Source organism: Prionailurus viverrinus, chromosome C2 (assembly GCF_022837055.1).
Source record: "Prionailurus viverrinus isolate Anna chromosome C2, UM_Priviv_1.0, whole genome shotgun sequence".
NCBI classification, from domain to species: domain Eukaryota; kingdom Metazoa; phylum Chordata; class Mammalia; order Carnivora; family Felidae; genus Prionailurus; species Prionailurus viverrinus.
The window spans coordinates 155,247,951-155,270,735 of NC_062569.1; the positions used below are offsets into that span (position 1 = coordinate 155,247,951).

The 22,785-nt window shown below is 52.4% G+C and overlaps 1 protein-coding gene across 4 annotated transcripts in view; it reads left to right on the forward strand.

The window, feature by feature from the left end:
* Nucleotides 1-6,774: 6,774 nt before the first annotated feature.
* The window catches only part of BACE2 (beta-secretase 2), a 101,926-nt gene continuing 85,915 nt past the window's right edge, over nt 6,775-22,785 (forward strand). For all 4 annotated transcript variants that reach the window (XR_007155637.1, XR_007155636.1, XM_047875273.1 and 1 more), the window contains exon 1: nt 6,775-7,091. Coding sequence is in view for 2 of the 4 variants with exons in the window: in XM_047875273.1 (XP_047731229.1) it covers nt 6,801-7,091 (291 nt within the window). In the remaining 2 variants the exon portion in view is untranslated. The remainder of the gene's footprint in view (nt 7,092-22,785) is intronic.

The following is a 22,785-nucleotide window of genomic DNA, read 5'->3' on the forward strand; positions in this document are numbered from 1 at the left end:
ATCGGTCCCTCTGTCTCCGGGCTCACCACCACCCATCTCTCCTCCACCTGAGCTGGAGTCGTGTTTCCAAAAAGAAAATGTATTTGTGGTGTGACCTTGCTAACCTGTCATCTCTGATGGAAGGGGCTATTTGTCCCAGGTGGCTCCAGCTCTGATGCGGTCAGTGGCACGAGCCACGGGGATGCCGTCTGCAGGATCACCTGGCCCTCCCCACCTTCTGTACGCTCCCCGGGCCAGTGTTCTGGGGTCCTCTCCAGCTAGACCATCCTGTGGTCTCTCAGAAAGGTCACATGATAAGGAACACAGGCTGTGAGGTCTCCAGAATCTGAATCCCACTTTCACCACTCAGCAGTCAAATATCAACTCTGGGGGCGCCTGGGAGGCTCAGTTGGTTGAGCTGCTGACTCTTGATTTCGGCTCAGGTCACGATCCCAGGGGCGTGGGTGGGAGCCCCGTGGGAGCCCTTGTGTTGGGCTCTGTGCTGGGCCCGGAGCCTGCTTGAGATTCTCTCTCTCCCTCTGCCCCTCTCCCCTGCTCGCACGATCTCTCAAAAAAAAAAAAAAAAAAAGAAAAAAGAAAAAAACCCACACAAAAAACATATCAACTCTGCCTCAATATCTCATTTGTAAAATGATCGTTGATCATGGTGCCTGCTAACAGTTATTATTAGGAGTATATTTTTCACTGAGAGGACTGGCATGTTTTCTACCAACCGATACTATTTTGAAATAAATCTCGTTTCATTCATAAATATTGCAGCATGTCTGATCTAAATAATATCTGTTAAACACACACACACACACTCTCAATGCCATTACTCTAAAAATATTACCCTAAAATACTCTAAAAATATCAATAATAGTTCCATAACATCATCCAACCAGTGTTCAAATTTCTCTAATTGTCTTACAAGTAACTTTTCCTTTTTGTTTAGTCATGAGCCAAAGAAGATCCCTGTGCTGCAAATGACTGATAAGGGTCTTGGGACTCTTTTGATCTATAACAAGACTTGGCAAACTTTCTGCAAAGGGTTAGATGGTAAACATGTTAGCCTTCGAAGCCACATGGTCCCTGTAGCAACTACTGAAACAGACACGGCTACGTTTCAATAAAGCTTTATTCACAAAAACAGGCAGCAGGGCTGAATTGGTCCCCCGATGTCATGTGCCAACCCTCGACGTAGAGGCTTAATCAGATTCGGGTTCGATTTTCCAGCGAGAAAAATCGTGGACTTCCACGAGGAAGCACGGAATGCTGGGTGGTCCCTCTGCTTTGTCTGTGAAGTTCTCAGCCAGGGATGCTCAGTGCCCAGATCCATTAACCCCTTAAGGGCTGCTCAGTGACAGTGTTCCAAGCCCATCATCTTTCTTCTTCGTGTATCAGCTGCAAACCTTCTATGAAGAGAAGTTTCCCCTCACCAATTATTTGGCTATACTGAGGTGTAGTTTGTACAGGAAAGTCAAGACAATAGATGCATGATTCTTTTCCCTTCTCCCTTCCCAGTTTTTTTTTTAAGTTTATTTATTTATTTTTTGAGAGAGAGAGGAGAGAGATTGAGAGAGAGGCAGAGAGAGAGGGAGAGAAAGAATCCCAAGCAGGCTCCATGCTGTCAGCACAGAGCCCGACCCAGGGCTTGGTCCCATGAACCCTGAGGTCATGACCTGAAGTGAAATCAAGAGTCAGATGCAGGTCGCCTGGGTGGCTCAGTCAGTTAAGAGTCTAACTCTTGGCTTCGGCTCAGGTCATGATCTCGTGGTCCCTGGGTTTGAGCCCTGCATCAGGCTCTGCGTGGACAGTGCATAGCTTCCTTGGGATTATCTCTCTCTCTCTCTCTCTCTCTCTTCCTTCCCCTGCTTGTGCTTTCTCTCTCAAAATAAATAAATAAACTTAAAAAAAATCCCCCCCCCAAAAATAAAAGAGTTGGATGCTCAACCGACTGAGCCACCCAGGAGCCCCTCTCTGCCAGTTTTTGAAAATAACACATTGGGTTCCTTAGCATGCTTCCAAAACAATCAATGTACTTTTTCAAAGAACATTATGATCGAATAGGTTTCAAGATAATTGAAGTGTTTTGAGCCATTGCAGTTACCACTTCGAATGCTGTTTGAATCGTCCAGGCTCTGCCTTAGCTCTGGACAGAGCCTCCAGAGCCTTTGGTTACATCCTTGCTTCCTGGTAAGACAAGACGCTCCAGGGTCACGATGCTCAGTTTCGTCCCCAGACCTGGGATCAGCCTTCTCTGGGGAGCCACCGTTTGCTTTACGGGGAGGGGGTGGGGGATGTGATATTTAGAAGCCCTAATGTAGGCACTACAGATGTTCATCGTATGTAGGTGTTTCCAGTAGACACAGTAAGGCTTCTTCTTCTTTTTTTTTTTTTTAAGTTTTTTTTGAGAGAGAGAGAGAGAGAGAGAGAGAGAGAGAGAGTCCCAAGCAGGCTCCACACGGTCAGCACAGAGGCCGATGCAGGGCTCGAATTCACGAACCATGAGATCGTGACCTGAGCAGAAGTCAGATGCTTAATCACTGAGCCACCCAGGCGCCCCAAGGTTTATTTATTTACTTTTTTAAGTAAGAACGACCTCAGGAGTACCTACTGGAATTTCCAAATCAATTCAGGACCACAAGTCTCCAGACCTCTTCAGTCGGACACCTTATTCCCTTTCTCCCAGGCTCTAATTCCTGGTTCACCTGGGGAGCTTTTAAAACCAGCCGTTCCGGAGGCCGGCCCCAAACCAATTGCCAGGTGGGATCCCACAGGTGCCTCACGGAGCAGCCAGGCTTGGTGCGCAGGAACCAGTGCTCGGGGCCGCCCGGGGGCTGGGTAGGAATAAAGCTGGAGACCTGTCTACAAGCCCGTCCATCCAGGAGTGAAGCTCTGTTAGGGTGAGGAGTGCAAGGAGGTAGAAGTAGAGATAAGGAGGCAGACAGCACCTTCCAGAAGGGTGGCTGTACGGGGAGGGAGATAAGCCAGCAGCCTTCACAAGTGGGGTCAAGATGGGTTTTACCAAAAGGGAAGTGGGGGCTGTCTGCATGTTTGTAAGTTTCTGAGAAGGAACCATGAGGCAGACAGAAAAGGAAACCACAGGATACTAAAGAGATGAGCTGATAAGATTCCCCTGGGCTGTAGGGGGTTGGCGTCTTACTCTGTCTGGGAGGCCCTGGGAGAGACACAGGAAAGGGCCCTTTGATTCTCCGAGCATGGTCTGACCCTTTCAGAGGGCCCTTTACCTCAACGCTATTTTCATGATGACAGTAAAGTGTTACTTGTCTTTCTCACTTTCCTTCGGTTCTGCGGGCTGGGTGGAATTTTCCAGAGGTTTCCGAATGGACGGAATGCAGAAGGGTATATGAGAATCCAGCTGCCTCCCGTTAAGCCAGATAAAGAGACTTGCAAAAATGAAAAATAATCATTCTTCTCACGTTTTGAAAAAGTTAGTTTTCGTTAAAATGGTATTTGATGGGGGCACCTTGGGTGGCTCCGCCGGCTAAGCGTCCGACGTCAACTCGGGTCATGATCTCATGTTCCGTGGGCTTGAGCCCCGCGTGGGGCTCTGTGCTGACAGCTTGGAGCCTGGAGCCTGTTTCGGATTCTGTGTCTCCCTCTCTCTCTGCCCCTCCCCTGCTCACACTGTCTCTCTGTCTCTCTCTCAAAAATAAATAAATATTAAAAAAAATTAAAATGTTATTTTATGTTGTTGTATAATGGGTTTGTTACATTATTTTTTAAGTGCATTATTACATATTGTTAACATTTGTTTTAATTCCTAATTTGGTAACTATTGATAGGTATGATCTTCATAAACAAAAGTTCCTGGGGCGCCTGCCTGGCTCAGGCCGGGGAGCATGCCACTCCTGATCTCCGGGTTGTGAGTTCGAGCCCCACAACTCGAGATGGTCCAGAGATTACTTAAAATATTAAAAGATTTTATTTTTAAGCAATCTCTACACCCAGTGTGGGGCTCGAACTCACAACCCCCAGGTCAAGAGTCGTATGCGCCACTGACTGAGCCAGCCAGGCGCCCCTAGGGTCTTTAGTTTTTAAGGGAGTAAGAGGGTCCTCAGACCCAAAAGTGTGAGAATTGTTGGTATAGAAGGAACTCAGAGTTAGTACTGAGAACCAATGAACCTCAACAAACACATCGGTGACGATCTTCGTGACCAAGCAACACGTATTCCTGGAAGGAATCCTTGGTTGGCTCCTGGGGCAGGAGGGCAAGACCCTTTCTCACCCTCAGCTGGGCCAGGCATTTCTGGGAGGACGTTTGCTCTTTGCAAGGCGGCGTGGGCCAGTCTCACTCGTAGGCCTCGGTTTCCCCATGTGGACCCAGAAAGTGTGGCTGAAATGGTGGCTCTTACAGAGATTCTTGGGGAATGCTGGGGTGCTGCAGGGGGTGTGAGGGGTCCACCTTCTCCCGGCCGCTCACCAATGCTTTGGGACACAGCTTCTTTCTTAGAGAAGGGCTTCGGGGAGTGTATAAAGAACCCCTAATTAGCTCCGGAATGACAGGCCTGCCACATAAGGTTCCAGGGAGAACACCTGGGAGGTAAAACTATTGCTTCCCAGACCCAGGCTGCACCCTCGTTGTGAGTAGGGGTTGGGTCAAGAACTGCAAGACCATTCGTAACAGAGACGGCCATGGGGACAGTCATCAGATGCCCTTCAGCCCTATTCCTTTCTGAGAAGACAGCTCCAGCGTCCATGAAAACTACATGAGGTCCCCTGTGACCAGATCTTAATGCGTCTGTTTCCCGTAAACTTAAACTGGCGTTTTCAAAGTGAAAAGCTCATGAATGCTCACGCTAGGCCGGGGCCGGAGTCCCACAAAGGACACACCTTAATTAGACTTGATTTTCAAAATTTTCCCTGGTGGTTTTTAATAATGAGAGCAAATGTCTCTGATGTTGAACTTCCAGTCAGGTAGCCCCTATGCCAACGTCCTTAATAAATTGCATGTGCTTTTTTTTTTTTTTCCCCCAAGGTTGTGTTCTTCCGACAACTGTCTGCACTTTTTTTTGGACCCCCTCAAGACTGGACACCAAGGAGTATAAATAATCATTCTTTAAAAATTATACTTCGTCTACAACCTTGAATTCGAAATGTGAATATATGCATATAATAGCTCTGGAATTACTATGCAGATTTATGGGGATATCAATTTAGGTTATATCACAGGCCCTACCAGGCCTTTCTTTTTTGAGGCTGGGGATTTGTTAAAGTTGGGATACAGTCTGGGGAAGATGTGATTTTTATACGCACAACCGAAGATCTCTGACATATGGGTCTCTTGCAGAGCGAGACCTGATTCTAAAATCGAGAAGACAGGAATAAAAATCAAATCTTGGATAGAAGTAGCTGGAAATTACAGCGAGGAGCGAAGCTTTGCTCCAACCTTCCCACTGTTTGAAGACGGCTTGTTTGTTTTTTAAAACAGCCAGCATATTTCAGCTGGAGGAGGTAGAAAAGATTCGCCTGCAACTTGTTTCAGTGGAAATCAATGGACCTTAGTTTGTGGAACTGTTCCCCGCCCCCCGCGTCTAGTACCTAAAATAAAATAACCCTCGTTGCTGGCACTGCTGAGCCCCTTCTTTGGTCTTGGTGTCTGCGGCTAAACAAGTATTAATTAGATAATCCGCCGGGAGCTGGCGGAGGGGGAAGCGGAGGGTTGAAAGGCAACGTGCAGCCTTGGCGGCCCTGATTTTTGCATCGTGACTGCAACTCGCTTGGTGGACTGAGGGAGTCCTGGGGGAGGTGAGGGAGCAGCTCCCGCCAGCTTTCCATCTGCATTACGGACAAGCGTGGGGCGGAGAAGCCCAAGCTCAAAGCCAGAAGCGGACACCACCTCCCGGGCGGTGACGGTGGGCGCCAGGGGGAGCCGAGGCTCGGGCAGCCAGCAGAGGCATCCAAGCCCCATCCCCTCCACCCCCAAGATTTCTAGGGAGAAGTCTCCAAAGCTCTCGCGTCCTCCCTGCCTCCCCCACCCCCGCCTCCACTCAGATTTCTTCCAAATCTGCCGGGGGGCCGAAGTGGGGACATGGAAGCGGGAGTGAGCAGGCATGGGGGTGGGGATGGGGGTGGGTGTTCAGCGCACGGAAAATGCCCAGAGAGGCAGCCAGACTCCGCCGGGCTGAAGTGCGGCGGGGAGGAACTTGGCGAGGGGAGGCGCTGACTCCTGGTGACGCTCGCGGCTCTTTGACGATTCCCCACTCTCCTCTCTGACCCTCCACTCACCCCCCCGCCCCTGCGGGGCCCCCTCGCGCGCGGGGTCCCGGGGCCAGTTCAGGCCCTTGCTGCCCCTTTAAGGGTTCCCGAAACTTTCCCCCTGGTATCAGATGAGCCTCGTCACATCCGTTGGCCGTAGCAGCGGGGCGCGTTCCGAGGAAATTCGGGACTCGAGTTTCCCGGGGAAGAGGCGCGGCCCGAGACGAGCGAGGGCGGGTGGGGTGCGCCCGGGGCGCTCCCGCGGACCCCGCGCTCCGCCGTGACCTTGGCCGCGGGGGAGGGGCCCGGCCCCTGCGGGGCAGCCGCCGCCCGCCAGAGGGGGCAGCGGCGACCAACTTGCTCAAGTTGGCGGCGCGGGCTGGGGCGGCTCCGGCTCCGGCGCCTCCTCCCGCTCCTGCAGTCCTCCTCCCGCGGTGCTCCTCCCAGCCGCCGCCGCCGCCGCCGCCGCCCGCCCGCCCGCCCCGTGCGCGCCCGGCCCTGCCCGCAGCCCCGCGCCGAACCTCCGAGCCGCCGCCGCCGCCGCCACCGCCGGACGGGACGGGCCGGGCCGCGCGCGCCCCCCGGGCCCCGCCGCGGGCATGGGCGCGCAGGCCCGGGCGCTGCTGCTGCCGCTGCTGGCCCACTGGCTCCTGCGCGCAGCCCCGGCGCCGGCCCCCGCACCCCTCACGCTGCCCCTCCGCGTGGCCGCGCCCACCCCCGGGCCCGGGACCCCCGCCGCGCCCCGCGCCGCGCCCCGAGCCGACGGCCTGGCGCTCGCCCTGGAGCCCGCCGGCGGCGCGGCCAACTTCTTGGCCATGGTGGACAACCTGCAGGGGGACTCTGGCCGCGGCTACTACCTGGAGATGCTGATCGGGACCCCCCCGCAGAAGGTAGGTTGGTGGGCGCTCGCCCGCTCCCCACCGCCCCTGCGGTCCCCCAGGCTGCAGCCGCGGGTTTCCCGGGGGGCCCGTGGGGGAGGTGGGGCGGGGGGCGCCCGGCGGTGCCCGCGCGCGGTTTAGCGTCGCCCCCGACCGCACGCCGGCAGGGCAGAGCTGGGGGCGGGGCGGGACGCCGAGGGGCCCCCGCCGGGCCGGGAGCGGGGCGCGCGCCCTGGGGACGCGGGGCGGCCGGGCGTCCTGCCCCGGGGCGCTGCCGAGGGCGTGCGCGAGTGTTTCAGAACTTGTGCGTCCTCCGCTCCGAGCCGCCGGGCGGCGAGCGCCTCTAAGGGGCAGCCCTCCTGGCGAGCGGGGAGCCGGCGCCGTGGGCCTCGGGCGCGATGCCGAGGCCGCCAAGGGGCTCACTTCGGGTTCCTCTTCTGCTCCCCACGATCCCCCCACCCCCATGCTGTCTCATGGCCACGGGAGCCCGTGGCCGGCCCCGGCGGCGCAGCGCCCGGGGAGAAGGATGTGTGCGTGCGCCCGGCGGAGGGGGCCGCGTGGCCGCGTCCCTCTCCCGGAGTTGGCTCGCCGGCGTGCTCTCGCCGGTCCGGCCGCCCAGCCTCTCTGCACCGAGCCCGGCGTCCGCACACGTGGCTGCCGAATGTCTGAAAACGCAGTCGGGCGCCTGCGGAGCAAACAGGGGCTGAGCCAGGCTGCCGGGGACCGAGTGGCCTCCCGAGGACAAAATAAAAATAAAACCAAGCGGCATTCTTTTTCTCTTAATCTGATTTTCATTTATTAGCACTTTTTTTTTTTTTTTTTTTTTGTAACGAGAACCCAGTGGCCCCAGGCTCGGTAATCTGAAGAACAGGAAAATTTCAGGAGTCGAGTTGGCTGTCCTCCTCCTAACACATTACCTAATCCAAGTGTGATGTGAAGTCAGGTTTTTCTTATCAATTGAGTACAGTCTCAAGATACTTTATTTTTATTTTTAACGTTGTCATTTGGGTTTTAATTCAGCTATGATTCCTCCATAAATAGAACATACTCATGACTTGGGTGTAATTCTAATTAAATTATTCAAGACTTTTCTGAAGAGGAAAGATGCGCCATGCTAATTCTTTTAAAAAAAGAAACTCTGCAGAATAACTTCTATACTTGCTTAATTAGTTTAAAAAAAAAAAAAACAAAACCCTTCAGAAATGTGTTCAGCTCAAAACTTTGACTCTGCTTTTTGCCTTTCATCTAAGTGGTGCCTCCCGGGGTGGATGGTGGGGAGGGAGGAGGGGGAAGGAGTCAGCTGAGGAAGCTTAACTTGACCGCGGAGGCTGGTGCTGGTTCAAAGCCACCACGTGAATACTCCAGCTGGTAGTGGGAACTTTGTACTTTTCTGCCTTCCCAAGATTTCACAAGATATTGACGATCAACCTCTTTTGTGGCCTAAGGATGACGTTTTGGGACCGGAAATGACTCTCCTCTTGGGAATGTGTGCCTTGAGGGCAAGAGCTCCTGTTAATTTTTTGAGTGGAAAGGAATTCTTTGTACTGAAGTAAAGAGGAGGGCCGTTTGGGTGCTGTGATAAAAGGGGGTGTGAAGTCTGCCTCCGGCCAGCGAGAAGGGGGGATGGGGGGAAAAAAAAAAGTCTCAAGAAAAGCTTAAAAAAAAAAAAAAAAGCTTCCTCTGGGGCTCTCACAACAAAAACTTTCATAAATGATAGCTTTTCTTTATTAATTAATGCAGTGACCTTTCCTGTATTTTATTACTTTTTTAAGTAAGCTCTGGGTCCAACGTGACCCTTGCACTCACGACCCCGAGATCAAGAGTCGCGTGCTCTACAGGCTGAGCCAGCCAGGCGCCCCGGTGACCTTTACTTTAAAATGATGAAGTTTAAATAACAGGAATGTATTGAATGCCTCGTGTTTGTATCCTTACCTTGGCCAAGGGAGTAGTTCATTCAAGGTTATGTCTCAGTTAAAGATTAGCATGTTTCCAGGGAAGGCTGTTTTTAACAATCCAGATTTTAATTTTTACATTTGACGGGGAATGAAATATTCTGTTCCTCCTTCTTGGCCTGATTTAGTAATAAGCTGTTTTATAGCAACATCCGTGTGTACGATCTTTCCAAATGCCTACTATAGGTGTTAGTGACAAGTGCACTGGGATTCATTTCTTCCCTGTCTCCTCCCGAAATGTCTCTGGCCACCAGCAGGGTGTTTGCAGCAGGCCCTGGGGTGACTTCTGAACTTGGAGTGAGGTTTCCTGCTCTATTAATGGCCAAGAGTTATGCATTTATTCTCTGCTGATTCTCCTAAGCCTAAAATAAAACTTGCTTAGGTGGAGAGAAAAATGAAATTGTAAATTCAAGCATTAAATAACCAAGAATTTTTGGAGAAGTAACAGTCGCAGATCGTTCGGAGGGCTCCCCTGCAAGCAGCCTGCTGCGTGTCTCACGGGTGCTCTCCTTGGGGGTTCTCACAACCACCTCCCAGTTCTGATACCCATTTAGGGGATGGGACAACAAACCTGAGGAGGTTGAATGGCTGGCCCAGGGGATGGGACAAGAAAGAGAGCCAGAAATCGGGCCCAGGTAGCTGGAGTCCAGAAGCCGAGTTCCGGACCACTGGGCCCCTGCCTACCTGCTCCCTTTCCTTCCCGCCTCCTTTATTTTACTTTTCCCTTTTTCAAGTTTGTTTATTTTTGAGAGAGAGCAGGGGAGGGGCAAAGAGGGAGGGAGAGAGAGAGAGAGAATCTGGGCTGACAGCACAGAGCCCAACTCGGGGCTCAAACTCACAAACTGTGAGATCCTGACCTGAGCCAAAAAAGCAAGAGCCAGACGCGCAACAGCCAGAGGCACCCAGGCACCCCTCCGTTTCCCTTTAAAAAGAAAAATTTGGCCTCCAAGTACCCTCCCTGTCCAGCCAGAGGTCCCTGGACCTTAAACCCCAAGGTGTCAGGGACTTAATAACGTGACCAAAGAGGGACTCCAACCCCCGCAGCCCCTTCGTCCTTTCCCTTCCTTCAGGGCGACATGATGAAGAGTTGGACCCAGGTGTGCCTGGGGGAGAGCCACAGGTCAACAGGAACCAGAGCCACGCAGGTCCCTGCTCTCCCAAGGGAGAGCCAACTGTTGGACACGCGCACACGTGCTCGGTCCCCGCATGCCTTAATCAAGAACTGGGGGGGGGGGGGGGGGGGGTCTGTCGTTCTGCCTGATACTCTTCAAGACATCACGGGCATCTTCCCAGAAGCCCGTGGGAGAGCAGGACCACGTGGGCATGGGGATGCGGGCCAGGTGTTGGATACCATCATGTGACCTCGTTCGAACAGTAGAGAACCCGCCTCTGCTTGAACCATACGGTTTGGTCGTATTAATAATAATAATGGCGTGCTAAAATGATGATAATTATAGCAATTTCCATTATTTAAACAAACCAAAAAAAGGCTTCCATGCTGACACGATAAACCCACTGGAAATGCTAGGGGGTCTGCAGCTCTGTACCTGGTAATGGCCTCAAAAGGCCTCGGGGTTTCTGTTGAAGGATTGTTCTGTCCTCTCTCCACCAATAGGGATGAAACAGACAGAAATACGATCTTCATACTTAACCATTCGAATGTAAAGAGCTACAAAATTATTTTGGGGACTCCCATTTTAATCACGGCATGTTGGCTTATCACTTCTTAGTACACAATTGTTTGGAAGACTTTGGATTGAAAATATGTGCCAAGGATATGCAATTTAGGAGTTTGTCTTTTTTAGAACAAGCAATCCAGTGTCCCTGAATTACATTAAGCCTCACTGCAGGCAAGGCTGGAAAAAGGGATGGGCACCGAGAATAAGTGTTGTTGTTTTTTTTAATGTTTATCTATTTTTTAGAGAGACAGAGAGAGAGCACGTGTTCGTGTGTGCAGAGAATAGGGCAAAGAGAGAGAGAGAGACAGAAATCCAAGCAGGCTCTGAGCTCAGGCTCTGGGCTGTCAGCGTAGAGCCTGACGCGGGGCTCAAACCCACAAACCAGGAGATCATGACCTGAGCCGAAATGAAGAGTCGGACGCTTAACCCACTGAGCCGCCCCGGCGTCCCCCGAGAATACATTTGCTGGAACACAGTGAGATGGTAAATATTATGGACAATGACGTGTCTGGGGTTAAAAGAACAAGAAAGTCAAGGCTAGGTTCCTACCAGCTTCTGTGAGTGGAAGGTGCCAGCTCCTGAGCTCTAGAGAAAGAATTAAGATCCAAGTCCTCCTGCAGAAGATGGAAAGGCCAGGCCGAGACATCTGCGCAAAGCACCTTAGAGGGACCGTCTGAGAAGTCGCTAGCAACCGTTAATATTAATAGCTAACCTTTATTTCAGGCTCACTGGATGTTGGGCCCACGCTAAGCATTTTGCACAGGTCACCTCCTCTAATCCTGCAAACAGCCCTGCAAAGGGCGGGTAGGTTACTTGACTTAGTAGTTTTCAGTTAGAGAGAGCGAGATCCCGAGAGGCCCAGCAAATCTGTCCGTGGTCCCACTGGTGAGAGGCCCAGCTGGGGTATCGATCCGTGGGGTCTGCCCAGCTCCCCGGGCCACTACCCCTCTTTTGCATCTGGACTTTCAAAAAAATACCCGTTTTAATTTACCCATGGATGACCTAGGTTTTGCAGGGAGCCTCCAGGACGCTGTGGCATCACACACTCGTGACCGAGGACAGGCGATCGGCCGCCCTGTGCTGCCCTGCTCTTATCGGTTGGCGATCTTTTGAGTTCTTAGTTTTCTGCAGCTGCTGTGACAAATGGTCGCAAACTAGGTGACTTTAAACAGCAGAAATACATTCGCTCACTGCTCTGGAGGGCGGCCATCCGGAATCAAGGTGTCGCCAGGATCCCGTTCCCTCTCCTGCCTCCCCCAGCAGCCAGCCTCTGCCTCCGTCTTCACAGGAAATCCCCCGCCGTGTATGTCTCTGTGTCCAAATTTGCTGCTTCTTAGAATGACACCGGTCATTGCATTAGGGTTCACCCTGATCCGGTCTGACCTCATCTTAGTTTCTTCACATCTGTAAAGACAGGCGCCAGGGGTTAGGATTTCTACGTAATTTTTGTGGGGGAAACCGACTGAGCCACCCAGGCGCCCCAGTGGGACACGAGTTTTAATCCAGAAGTTCATTCTGAGTTTGTCATTCTGTGTATTTTCTTTCATTCTATCCCATGTTTCAGTTGCCAATAATTTTTTTTTATGTATTTATTTATTTTTAAGTGTTCATTTATTTTTGAGAGAGAGACAGAGTGTAAGCGGGGCAGGGGCAGAGAGAGAGGGAGACACAGAATCCGAAGCACACTCCAGGCTCTGAGCTGCCAGCACAGAGCCCGACGCGGGGCTCGAACTCTGGAATTGTGAGATCATGACCTGAGCCGAAGTCTGAGGCCCAACTGACTGAGCCACCCAGGTGCCCCAGGACTCAACATATTTTTTAAACATTTCTTGTCACGTTGCACAAATTCTCGAGTTGCCAGAATCATTGCCTAACTTGAGCAAAGTCCATTTGTGTAAGCTCGGATCACTGGTATTTTAAATACCTATGACTAAGAAATACTCATGTTGGGAACAACAAAGATGTAAAAGGCTTGAAAGCTTGTATTTCATGTTTTAAAGACTATAAGGCATCTGTCACCCGTCTTTATTGAACATATTTGATACAGAATACACACCTTTCACTTGTAGTACTCCTCCCTGTCATATCTAGCCCTGTCTCAACTTCTGACTTCCTTTGTTGCAGATAGGTGGGCTTAACCTCCTTTGGGCTTCCTGCTTCCTCCTGGAATGATTGCTGGCGTCTCCTAACTAAAACTTGAAAAGGGGAGGTTTAAGGTTAGCTCGCGAGATGAGTGATTTCTCCCCGGTGGTAGTCCATGCTGTGTTGAACCCGAGGACAGGAGTTTCAAGGCGGTGGCTTTTTCCCTTCCCTGTGGCGCCTGGCAGCCCTTGGGTTTATTTTATATCACAGACACGGTATGAGCAGGTCAAGCCTTTGGCCCTGGGTTTCGGGCCCACCTAGGCTGAGGGTGGGGGTTGGTGGGCGCTGACTTTTGCTCCAGCCCCAGGCAGAGTGCAGCAGGAGTAGCTGGTGCTTCCATTGCGATGATGTTAGAAATAAGCCCACTGACCCAATCAAAGGAGGGATGCGATGCGGAGACTCAAGCACAGTGAAGCGAGGCTTTAATCAACATTCTTGCAAGAGCAGGTGTCTGACGGACAGGCACACTCAGGGCAGTTACAGCAGACAGTTTATCTCCTCGCGTGCAAGTCCCTCCCCTGGTTCCTCATTGGCTGAGCACTACAGAAGTGAGTCCCTCCCCTGGTTCCTCATTGGCTGAGCACTACAGAAGTGAGTCCCTCCCCTGGTTCCCCATTGGCTGAGCACTACGGGGGTTACAGCCTTACCGGGAAGTCGCCTATGCCCACGGAAAGCCAAAAGTGGTCTGGTTGGAACAAACGTACATTCCCTGAGGTGACACAGAGACTTTCAGTCCCTCCTCCCTTTGTTCTTTGGTGCATGCTCATTGCAAAGCCCCTGAAAATAAGCCCGTGAGACAGAGAAGGGAAGAAGAACCAGGAAGTGAAATGTCTAAGGGTTTGGAACTCCATTGTGGGGAGGGGGGGTTGTACATATTTCCGATAGGTTATAAACCTACTATTTAACTAGACAGCATGGCATTTATTTGGTATTTCTTTAAAAATTTTTTTTAAGTTTATTTATTTAGAGAGAGAGATAAGAGAGAGACTGGGCAAGGGGCAGAGAGTGAGAGAGAGAATCCCAAGCAGGTTCTACACTGTCAGTGCTGAACCCAATGCAGGGCTTCAACTCACAAACCGTGAGATCATGACCCGAGCAGAAATCAAGAGTCAGAAGATGCTTAGCCGACTGAGCCACCCAGGTGTCCCTTGGTATTTCTAACAGTGAATCCTCTCCCTTCTCACAACGATGGGCACTTCTGTCTCCAACCCAAGAGCCTCCTTGTATGACCATCAGTGAGGCCTCTACTCACACTTGGCTCCATTGCCATATGCCGTGGATTCCTCCGCTCACTCTGTTCTGCCTGCCCAGCCTGGGTTCGATGTTGACAGCAGGGCTCATCGTATGCTAGTGACCGTGGATACTACCTGGAAGCAGAATGGCTGTGAGGCAGGTGGATGGCCCCGCTTAGCTTCTGTGACGTCGTGTGTGCATATTTACGGGTAGAGTGTAAGGGTGTGTGCCCATATTCTGAGCTCCTTTCCTGAGCCGTGGAGAACTGGTGTGTGATGCGTGGCTGGATTGGCCACCCCTTGGGGGCCCTTTGTCTTCTGGCCCAAACGGACGATTTGATTATTTATTTATTTATTTATTTATTGCCCATTGCTATTCGGTAGCTTTTTTCGCCCCTGGGATCCCCAAAGAGGACAAAATGCTCCTGGCTTGCTGGTGTAACCGCATTCAAGACACTCAACTAGAAGGTTTGTTTATGAGTTCGTGCACACCAGCCAGCACCGGTCACAGGTTGGACGTTTTGGGATCTTTATTATATGGCACGTCATATACCTGTACCTGGTAATACACAATCTCAGCACTGCCGTTTTAGGAAGATAGAGAGCACTGTCTGAAGAGTAAAGCAGTGCTGCCCTGGGCCAGCTTCATCATTCCAGGGAGCCGTAAAGGGCGGTGGGAAACTTCTCTCCTTCCAGCACCACGATTTATACCTGGCTTCGCTAAGGCCAGGCTCGCGCTCCCCAGTGCCAGGAGCGCCTCCAAAGCGCACGCGCACTGAATAAGTGGCCTTATTGGCGGTATGTGGGGGGACTGCTTCAGTTTGCCAGCCCTGCAACCCACCCCAGAAACAAACAAAAAGTCAGCCCACAAGCCAGGCCCTCAGAAAGTGGTGCCGTGGAGGAAAACGGGGGAAGGTACCGAATCAGAAAGTTTTCCCGGGAGCAGAGAGGTTAGGACAGCCAGGACCCTGGTGAGAAGACAAGCTCCTCGGGGAAGGTAGGTGTGGATTCCAGAAGCCTCCGTGGGCATCCAGGGCCCTTTCCGCTACATCAGGCCGCGCCCGGAAACCATAAGCTTTTTCCAGCCAGACAGGCCCCTGGGGAGCCGGCAGAGCTGTGCAGTCATTTGGGAAGCAGGTGTTTGGGTGCTGACCGTAGAGGTGCTGCTTGCCAAGTGGTGTGGGAGAACCTCTCAGAGCCTCAGTTTCTTCATCTGTAAATTCTACCCGGTGACTTGAGATCCCTTCAGAGGCTCTAACACGCAGCGTTTACAATCTGTTTTAGTTCTGAGTGCTCTCGAAAGCTCTAATATTCAGCTGTGTGCAGTCACCCGGGCATCTGTTAAAATGCAGAATCTGGCTCCGCACCCTGGGGGGAGGGGAGGGCATGGGTCACAGGTCACAGCTCACAGCTGGCCGGGAGGGACTAAGAGTGCCTGGTAGGGCTGGGTCGAAGTAGTTTCCCAGGACCCAGCCCCCGTGTACTGGGTGAGTCCTCTGCATTTTGCCCTGGTCCCCCTTAAGCAGGCACTCGGCCCCAGCCCGGGGACGCTGTTTGCTAGCAGGACAGAGGCCAGATTCTCCTCTGCGTGGTGGTTGGCTGCGTGGAACCTGGCATGAGTAGCTTTTTTCATCTTCCTAAATGTTATTTGGTCAGTGTCTCCTCTGCGGGTTCAGCAACCTCAAGCAGACTGCCTTCCAGAAACTTCTTTGTGTTTGGCAGGTTGGAAACGAGGAGAGCGTTTTCTCCAGGGACCGTGCTCTCACGGCACGTGTGCTGACGGTGTCCTTTTTAACTTTTCAGTCTGTCACGGGGCGATAATTTGTAAAGTGATAAAAATGAGTTAGTAGAAAAACAAAATGGAAATTAAAAAGTGCGTAAATACAAGCGCTCCTTCTTCAGGTCCTGGGTGCAGCAGACATCCGGTTTCCTGGTCGGGCTGATGTCTGTTTCAAGGCTTCCTCTCCCATCCTGTGGCTACCTCGTTGCCGATCAGCCCTAACTGTTGGGCTTGTGGATCGGGCAGTCTGGGGAGGCCAGACTTCTCACTGATACACGTGCTCTGGAAAGCTTGCTCTGTAAGACGCGGGGCAAGTCAGGAGTTATTAGAAATGGTTCCAGCCACTGATTTTGTTTTGCTGTCCCTCCCTTTAGTGGGACGGTGGTTATTTTTGCTAAAGTGAAAAGGGAATATGGTGGTGCTGGTTTCTGTGCTTCCCAGCCCCTCTCCAGCGGGGGTGGGAAGAGAGCTTTTACACCCGGCAGCAAATAGGTCTAACCCAGAGGTTTTCTCTCCCAGGATGTTGTGCCTTCTCGGGGACATTGGGCACTGTCTTGCGATGTTTTTTGGTTGTTACAACTTGGGTGGTGCCACCAGCATCCGGTGGAAGCCAGGGATGCTGTTGAACATCCTGCAAGGAAGGCACGGGACGGCTCCCCATGGCAGATGACGGTCTGGTCTGAACTGTCACCGATGCCAAGGGTGAGAAATCCTGGTAATTCGGCCTGCCACCCGCGCCGGCCTGGGAGCAGTGAGGGGAGAATGCCCGCGAGAAGCATCTGCCGTGGGCACGAGCCAGCGGTGGCTGCTCGTGACGCCCGTGGACCTCCCGTGATCTTCAAAGCCCTGTCTTGTTCCAGCACTGCGGGTCTCCTCCTTGGGCACATTTATTGAGTGACTACTGTGTGCCAGGCCCTGTTCTTCGGGCGGGGCGGGGGGGGGGGGGGGTGAGTGCAGTTTGGCTGCGGCCAGCAGCGTGGGAAGACGTGGAGGGAACCAGGTGAGGCCAGGCAGGCGAAGGCAAGGGCTGTGCACTGGGCAGTGTCCCTCACCGCGAATGCACGTGGGCCCTGGGTGCTGCCGACGGATGCATCGGCCTTGGGAGTAGCTCATCTTTCCTCTGTTTTCTTTTTTTAATTTTTTTAATGTTGGTTTATTTTTGAGAGAGAGACCGACAGAGCATGAGTGGGGGTGGGGCAGAGAGAGAGGGAGACACAGAATCCGAAGCAGACTCCAGGCTCCGAGCTGTCAGAGCCTGATGCGGGGCTCGAACCCACGAACTGTGAGATCATGACCTGAGCCGAAGCCCGGCACTTAATCGACTGAGCCACCCAGGCGCCCCCGTCTTTCCTCTATTTTAAAATTGTGCTTTGGGGTTAGATTTTATTAGAACAGAGTCCTTAGAGAGGCAGTGTGTGTGTGTGTATGCGTGCGTGTGCGTGTGTGCGCGCGCGTAGGGAGTGAAGAGTGGGTGGGGCGAGCTAACCATGGTTAGCCAGGAATTTCTGAATTAAAAAAGAAAATTACGGGGGCGCCTCGGTGGCTTGGTCAGTTACGCGTCCGACTCTTTTTTTTTTTTTTTTTTTTTTTTCAACGCGCGTCCGACTCTTGATTTCAGCGCAGGTCATGATCTCACGGTTCGCGGGGAGTCCCGCGTCCGGCTCTGCGCTGACAGCACGGAGCCTGCTTGGGATCCCCCCCTCTCCTCCCTCTTTCTCTCTCCCTCTGCCCCTCCCCTGCTTGTATGCTCTCCCTCAAAATAAATAAATAAAACTTAGAAACAAAATTAAAAAAAGAAAGGAAAATGACGCTCAGTGTGCCCAAGGGAGGTGGGACGCCAGACGACCGATGCTTGTCTAGCAGTGCCTTCGGTCAGGTTCCCCAGGGACAGAAGGAGCTAAGCGTGTGGATGGGTGCTGTATTTGGCAGGTGATCCCGGGATTCATGTGTAGAGGGTGGGGGAGGGGAGAAGGGAAGGGGAGCGTGCGGGGAGAGGTTGCAGGTGTGGGCAGCGGTACACGAGCCCCCTGAGGGTCTCTGAGAGGATGCCCAACGGACTAGGGGTCCCAGGTGAAGGCCAAGGACGCTGGGGTCCCCCTCCCCCCACCCCCACCCCTGCTTCTGCAGGTGTGTGCCCGAGGCTGCTCCAGAGTGGGCAAACCAATGGCTAACCTTTGACATTTGTGGTCCTACAGCTGGTTAGAGCAGGCCACCAGGCGGTCACAGGGGCCGCGCCCTTGGGGCTTTGAGGGTCAGATACACGGAACGGTTGGCTCAGCATGGGGTTTGCTGCGGCCGCTGCAGCCCTCCCGCTGGAGCTGTGGCTGGCACCGGTTAGGCTAATATCTGGGCAAGGAAAGAAGGAATACGTTCTGTCACTGAACGTACTTGAGGGCATCATTTCGGCCTTTCACAAAGCAGTTTGGAAACGCTGCTTTAAAATCCTAACTTCCTAAAGCGCTCTAGAATCTAACTCACGGAAGCCTCTGTGAGTCAGTCCAGAGTGTGCTTCTCATTGAGACGCGTACTTTGAACTTTTTTCCAGAAGAGGAGGATGTGATGTGTGGGCACTGAGCAAGGGAGAATGCTTGGTTGGGGGGCGGGGGGGAGGGCAAAGGGAGATGATGTTTTGAGGTTAAAAACAACCACAAAACCTCCTTTGAAGGTTGAGTGCTCTGAACCCGAGACTTCCAGCACTTTTGCGTGCCAGGTGCCTTGCGATGTCTGAAGGCAGTGAAGCAAGGGGTACAGGACAGGGTCAGGTCCCAGACACCCTGACACTCTCGTGAAATCCACAAGCTTACGGAAGCCTAAGGATTTATCATCCCAGCTGTGCGCTTATAGTGTATATAACACCAATTAAAAATTTTTTTTTAACGTTTATTCATTTTTGAAAGACAGAGACAGAGCTCGAGCAGAGAAGGGGCAGAGAGAGAGGGAGACACAGATTCCAAAGCAGGCTCCAGGCTCTGAGCTTTTCGGTACAGGGCCTGACGCGGGGCTTGAACTCATGAACGGTGAGATCATGACCTGAGCTGAAGTCAGACTCTTAACCAACTGAGCCACCCACCCAGGTGCCCCACCACCGATTCTTTTCTCCTTTTTTTTTTTTAAGTTCATTTATTTATTTTGCGGGGTGGGGGAGGCGGGCAAGCAGGGGAGGGGCAGAGAGAGAATCCCAAGCAGGCTCCGGGCTGCCAGTGCAGAGCCCGACGTGGGGCTTGAACCCACAAACTGTGAGCTCATGACCCGAGCTGAAATCAAGAGTCGGGCTCCACTGAGCCACCCAGGCACCCTGTCTGACACCAGTCCTCGAATGTACACTCATTTCAGAAATACCTAAGATATGTTCTGTCGCCCTAAAGTCTGTAGACATATGTGCATTTTGGCTCCTTACCCCTGCGCGGGACCTGGTAGTTTCTGTGACCCCATCTGCCCCACCCAGATGGGAGAGACTGGTGGTCTTTGGGTGGGTGGGGTTGCAGGCCTCCTGCTGGGCTCTTTATAGAGGGCGGAGACCATCCCCACCTTCCCCTCCACCTCTGAGCTGGTGCCTCGCTGGCTCACTCACTAGGGGACCTGTTCATCCCAGTCCTGGGTTTTCTGTGAACACCAGCCTCGCTGTCCTGGGTTTGTGAGCCATGCCGCTGGCCGGACAAGTGAAACATCCTAGTGTTCGTGTTCAGGCCTCCAGGGAGGCGGGGGCCTGCCCAGCCTCAAATCTCAGCCTCACGCTCCAGCCCAGCTCTGCCGGTGCTGTGCGTGGGGCTCCCAGTCAGCGGCACACAATTCCTGTGGCTGCTTGGGGGCCGGCCCCGCCCCAGGTCCCCTCTGCCCCCCGCCCCAGGAGTGAATACAGACCCAGCAGTTCTGGCCCCTCCAGCCGGACAGACAGCATCCCTCTGCAACATGCAGTGTCACCTTGCCTTCCACACGGATGCTGTTGCAGCTGTGGTTTGTGATTCTTTGTTTTTCTTTCTTTGAATGTTTGTTTATTTTTGACAGAGAGAGAGAGAGGGACAGAGCACGAGCAGGGGAGGGGCAGAGAGAGAGGGAGACACAGACTCGGAGGCAAGGCTCCAAGCTCTGAGCTGTCAGCACAGAGCCCGACGCGGGGCTCGAACCCACGAACCGTGAGGTCATGACCTGAGCCGAGGTTGGACCCTCAACCGACTGAGCCCCCCCCCAGGCACTCTGGTCTCTGATTCGTTGTAAGCGAACCACGTGTGAGATAGTGAGCTAAGGGAGATACCGGAAAAGTGCGTTCTGAGGTCTGGTGGTCTGAAATTTCATGGCAGTGTGCCTTCGAATGGCTGTTTTTGTTGGTTGGTTGGTTCTTTAATGTTGGGCACGTGGTCTTTTCGGTCTAGAAGCTCAGGATGTGCAGTTCTGAGGGATTTTCTAGTAAAACGTCCGCTCTCTTTTTTGGGGGACCAAGAAGAGTTACCCAGATGTTGAACTTCTGGTTCCGTCTCCTGTCCCCATCCCTTGGTCTTTGCTTCTATGGCAGATTCACGGCTGCCACCTTCACTTTCACTTTCGAGAGCGCTTTCTTGTTCCTCTGAATGTTCCATTTCCTGCTTGTACTTTATTCCTGTTCCAAAACTGCATATCTGCTATTTCTCTGAGGAAATTACTGCGATTTTTTTTTTTTTTTTTTTTGAATTTTCTTCCCGCTTCCTGCCCTTTCTCTGCTGCCCCTGAATCCTGCCCTTAGGGGCCTGGTCTGGTCTGTGTTACAGGCCACAGACTTTCTTTCCTCAGATGTCTGGGGATGAGTGGCTGACTGTTCATATTTAAAAGGCAAGTGTTACGAGTGCCTGGCTCAGTCGGTAGAGCATGTGACTCACGGTCTCAGGGTTGGGAGTTCAAGCCCCACGCTGGGCGTGGAGCCTACTTTAAAAAAGTAAATCATGTAGGGGCTCCTGGGGGGCTCAGTCGGTTGAGTGTCCGAATCGGGCTCAGGTCATGATCTCCTGGTTCGTGGGTTTGAGCCCCGTGTCAGGCTCTGTGCCGACAGCTCAGGGCCTGGAGCCTGCTTCGGATTCTGTGTCTCCCTGTCTCTCTCTGCCCCTCCCCTGCTCACACTCTGTTTCTCTCTCTCTCAAAAATAAATAAAGATTAAAAAAAAATTTTTTTTAAGTAAATCCATTAAAGGGAAGCATTAAAAGACCAAAAGGAAGGCTGTGTGTGTGGACCGCGTATAGAGTGAGTTTTTGTCATTTACATGCGTGCCTAGGTTTTGAAACATGGCGGTGACAGTGACCCTGTTACCTGACCAGTGAGCGATACTTTCACTTGGGTGGTCAGATCAGAACACCTTCCCAATCCTCTCCTCTCTGGCCTGCGGTGGCCTGTGTGACTCAGCCCATAGCGGTGGACAGTGGGACGTAAATTGGGGTCTCCTGGAGGATTTCTGGGAAGCTTCTCCTGATTAGAACAATGGATGTGGCTGGGATTATAATTCCTGCTCCTTCCTGCCATTGATGAAGGTGAAAGCCTGTCAACAGGTAGCCAGTGTCTGACCTTGAGAGACGGGTTTGGGGGGAGCGGCAGAGATTTGACGCTGGTTTTCTGTGAGGTGTTGATCTAATACCAGTTCTCTCTAGACACTTCTGGACGTGGAGAATAATCCCCACTTGTTTGAGCCGCTTGAAATCTAGCTTTTACTTGCAGCCAAAAATGTTCCAAATGATGTGCCATCAGAAGTTTTTGGGAAAAAAATAGCTTACTAATTAAAAAAAAAAATACTTGATGGGCCCCCGGGTGGCTCAGCGGGTTGTGTCCCGACGCTTGATTTCAGCTCAGGTCATGATCCAAGGGTTGTGGGATCAAGCCGTGCTTTGGGCTCCACGCCAAGCATGGAGCCTGCTTAAGATATTCTCTCTCTCCCTCCCTCCCTCCCTCCCTCCCTCCCTCCCTCCCTCCTTCCCTCCCTCCCTCTGCCCCTCTCGCTTGCTTGTATGCTCTCTAAGATAAAAATTAAAAAGTTACTTAATGCAATTTGTCATTCTTCTTAACCTCTCCCGAGAAGAGGAGGACGAGTCTAAAAAAGTCTTCTCCTTAATGTCTTTATTGCTGTTATTGGCAAGACGCTTAGGACCACCAGGAGGAGTGAGAGGGCAAGCCGACCAAGGCCCATGGGCCAAATCCGCCTGTTTCTGTAAAGTTTTATTGGAATGCGGCCATATGGATTGTGGATTATGTGTTGTAAGTCGTCTCACCCTACAGTGGCAGAGTTGAGATGAGGGGGCCTAGGTGGCCAGCTGGCTGGCGGTGGTTTTGCTCACACCGGCAGGTGGGAGCTCTCTGTGTGGGCATGGGGGCGGGGGAGCTCCCGGCTCTCTGAGGATCCCACTGAATACCCCGCAGGATGAGAGTTGAAGGTGTAGACATCGGCCACCTCCAGGATGTACCTACCAGTCGTGAAGTCGGATGAACACGTTCTTCCCTCAACCCGCCTTTCCTTTGGCTCCAGTCCTGGGGAAATCACAGGCATTATTGTGAACCAGGTAGGGAAACAGAAGTACATCCAGTCATGCCTCCCCTTCCCCAGGGTGGATTTCTGAGCCTAAGGCGGGTCTACCATACTGGACGAGCTTGAGTTTTGTCCTTAGACAGGGCTCGGCCGATCATGCCCGAAAATGAATGAATTCCCACAAAGCTTTTGGAAGAATGCAGCCTTTGCCCAAGACTTCATTCAAGGATGGGGAAGAACAAGTTTCAGAGCGTGTTTGAAGGCAGTGGTGTGACGACCATGTTCTACCAAAACATGACGCCATCATACAAAGGCTCTGGAGGGGGGTTGGGAAATGTCTCAGAATTATGTACGCATTTGCCCTTTGACTCACAAATTTGCTTCCGCGGGTTTACACAGGTTATGGGGGGAGGGCATGAAAAGCATCCCCCAAGGCTATGGTG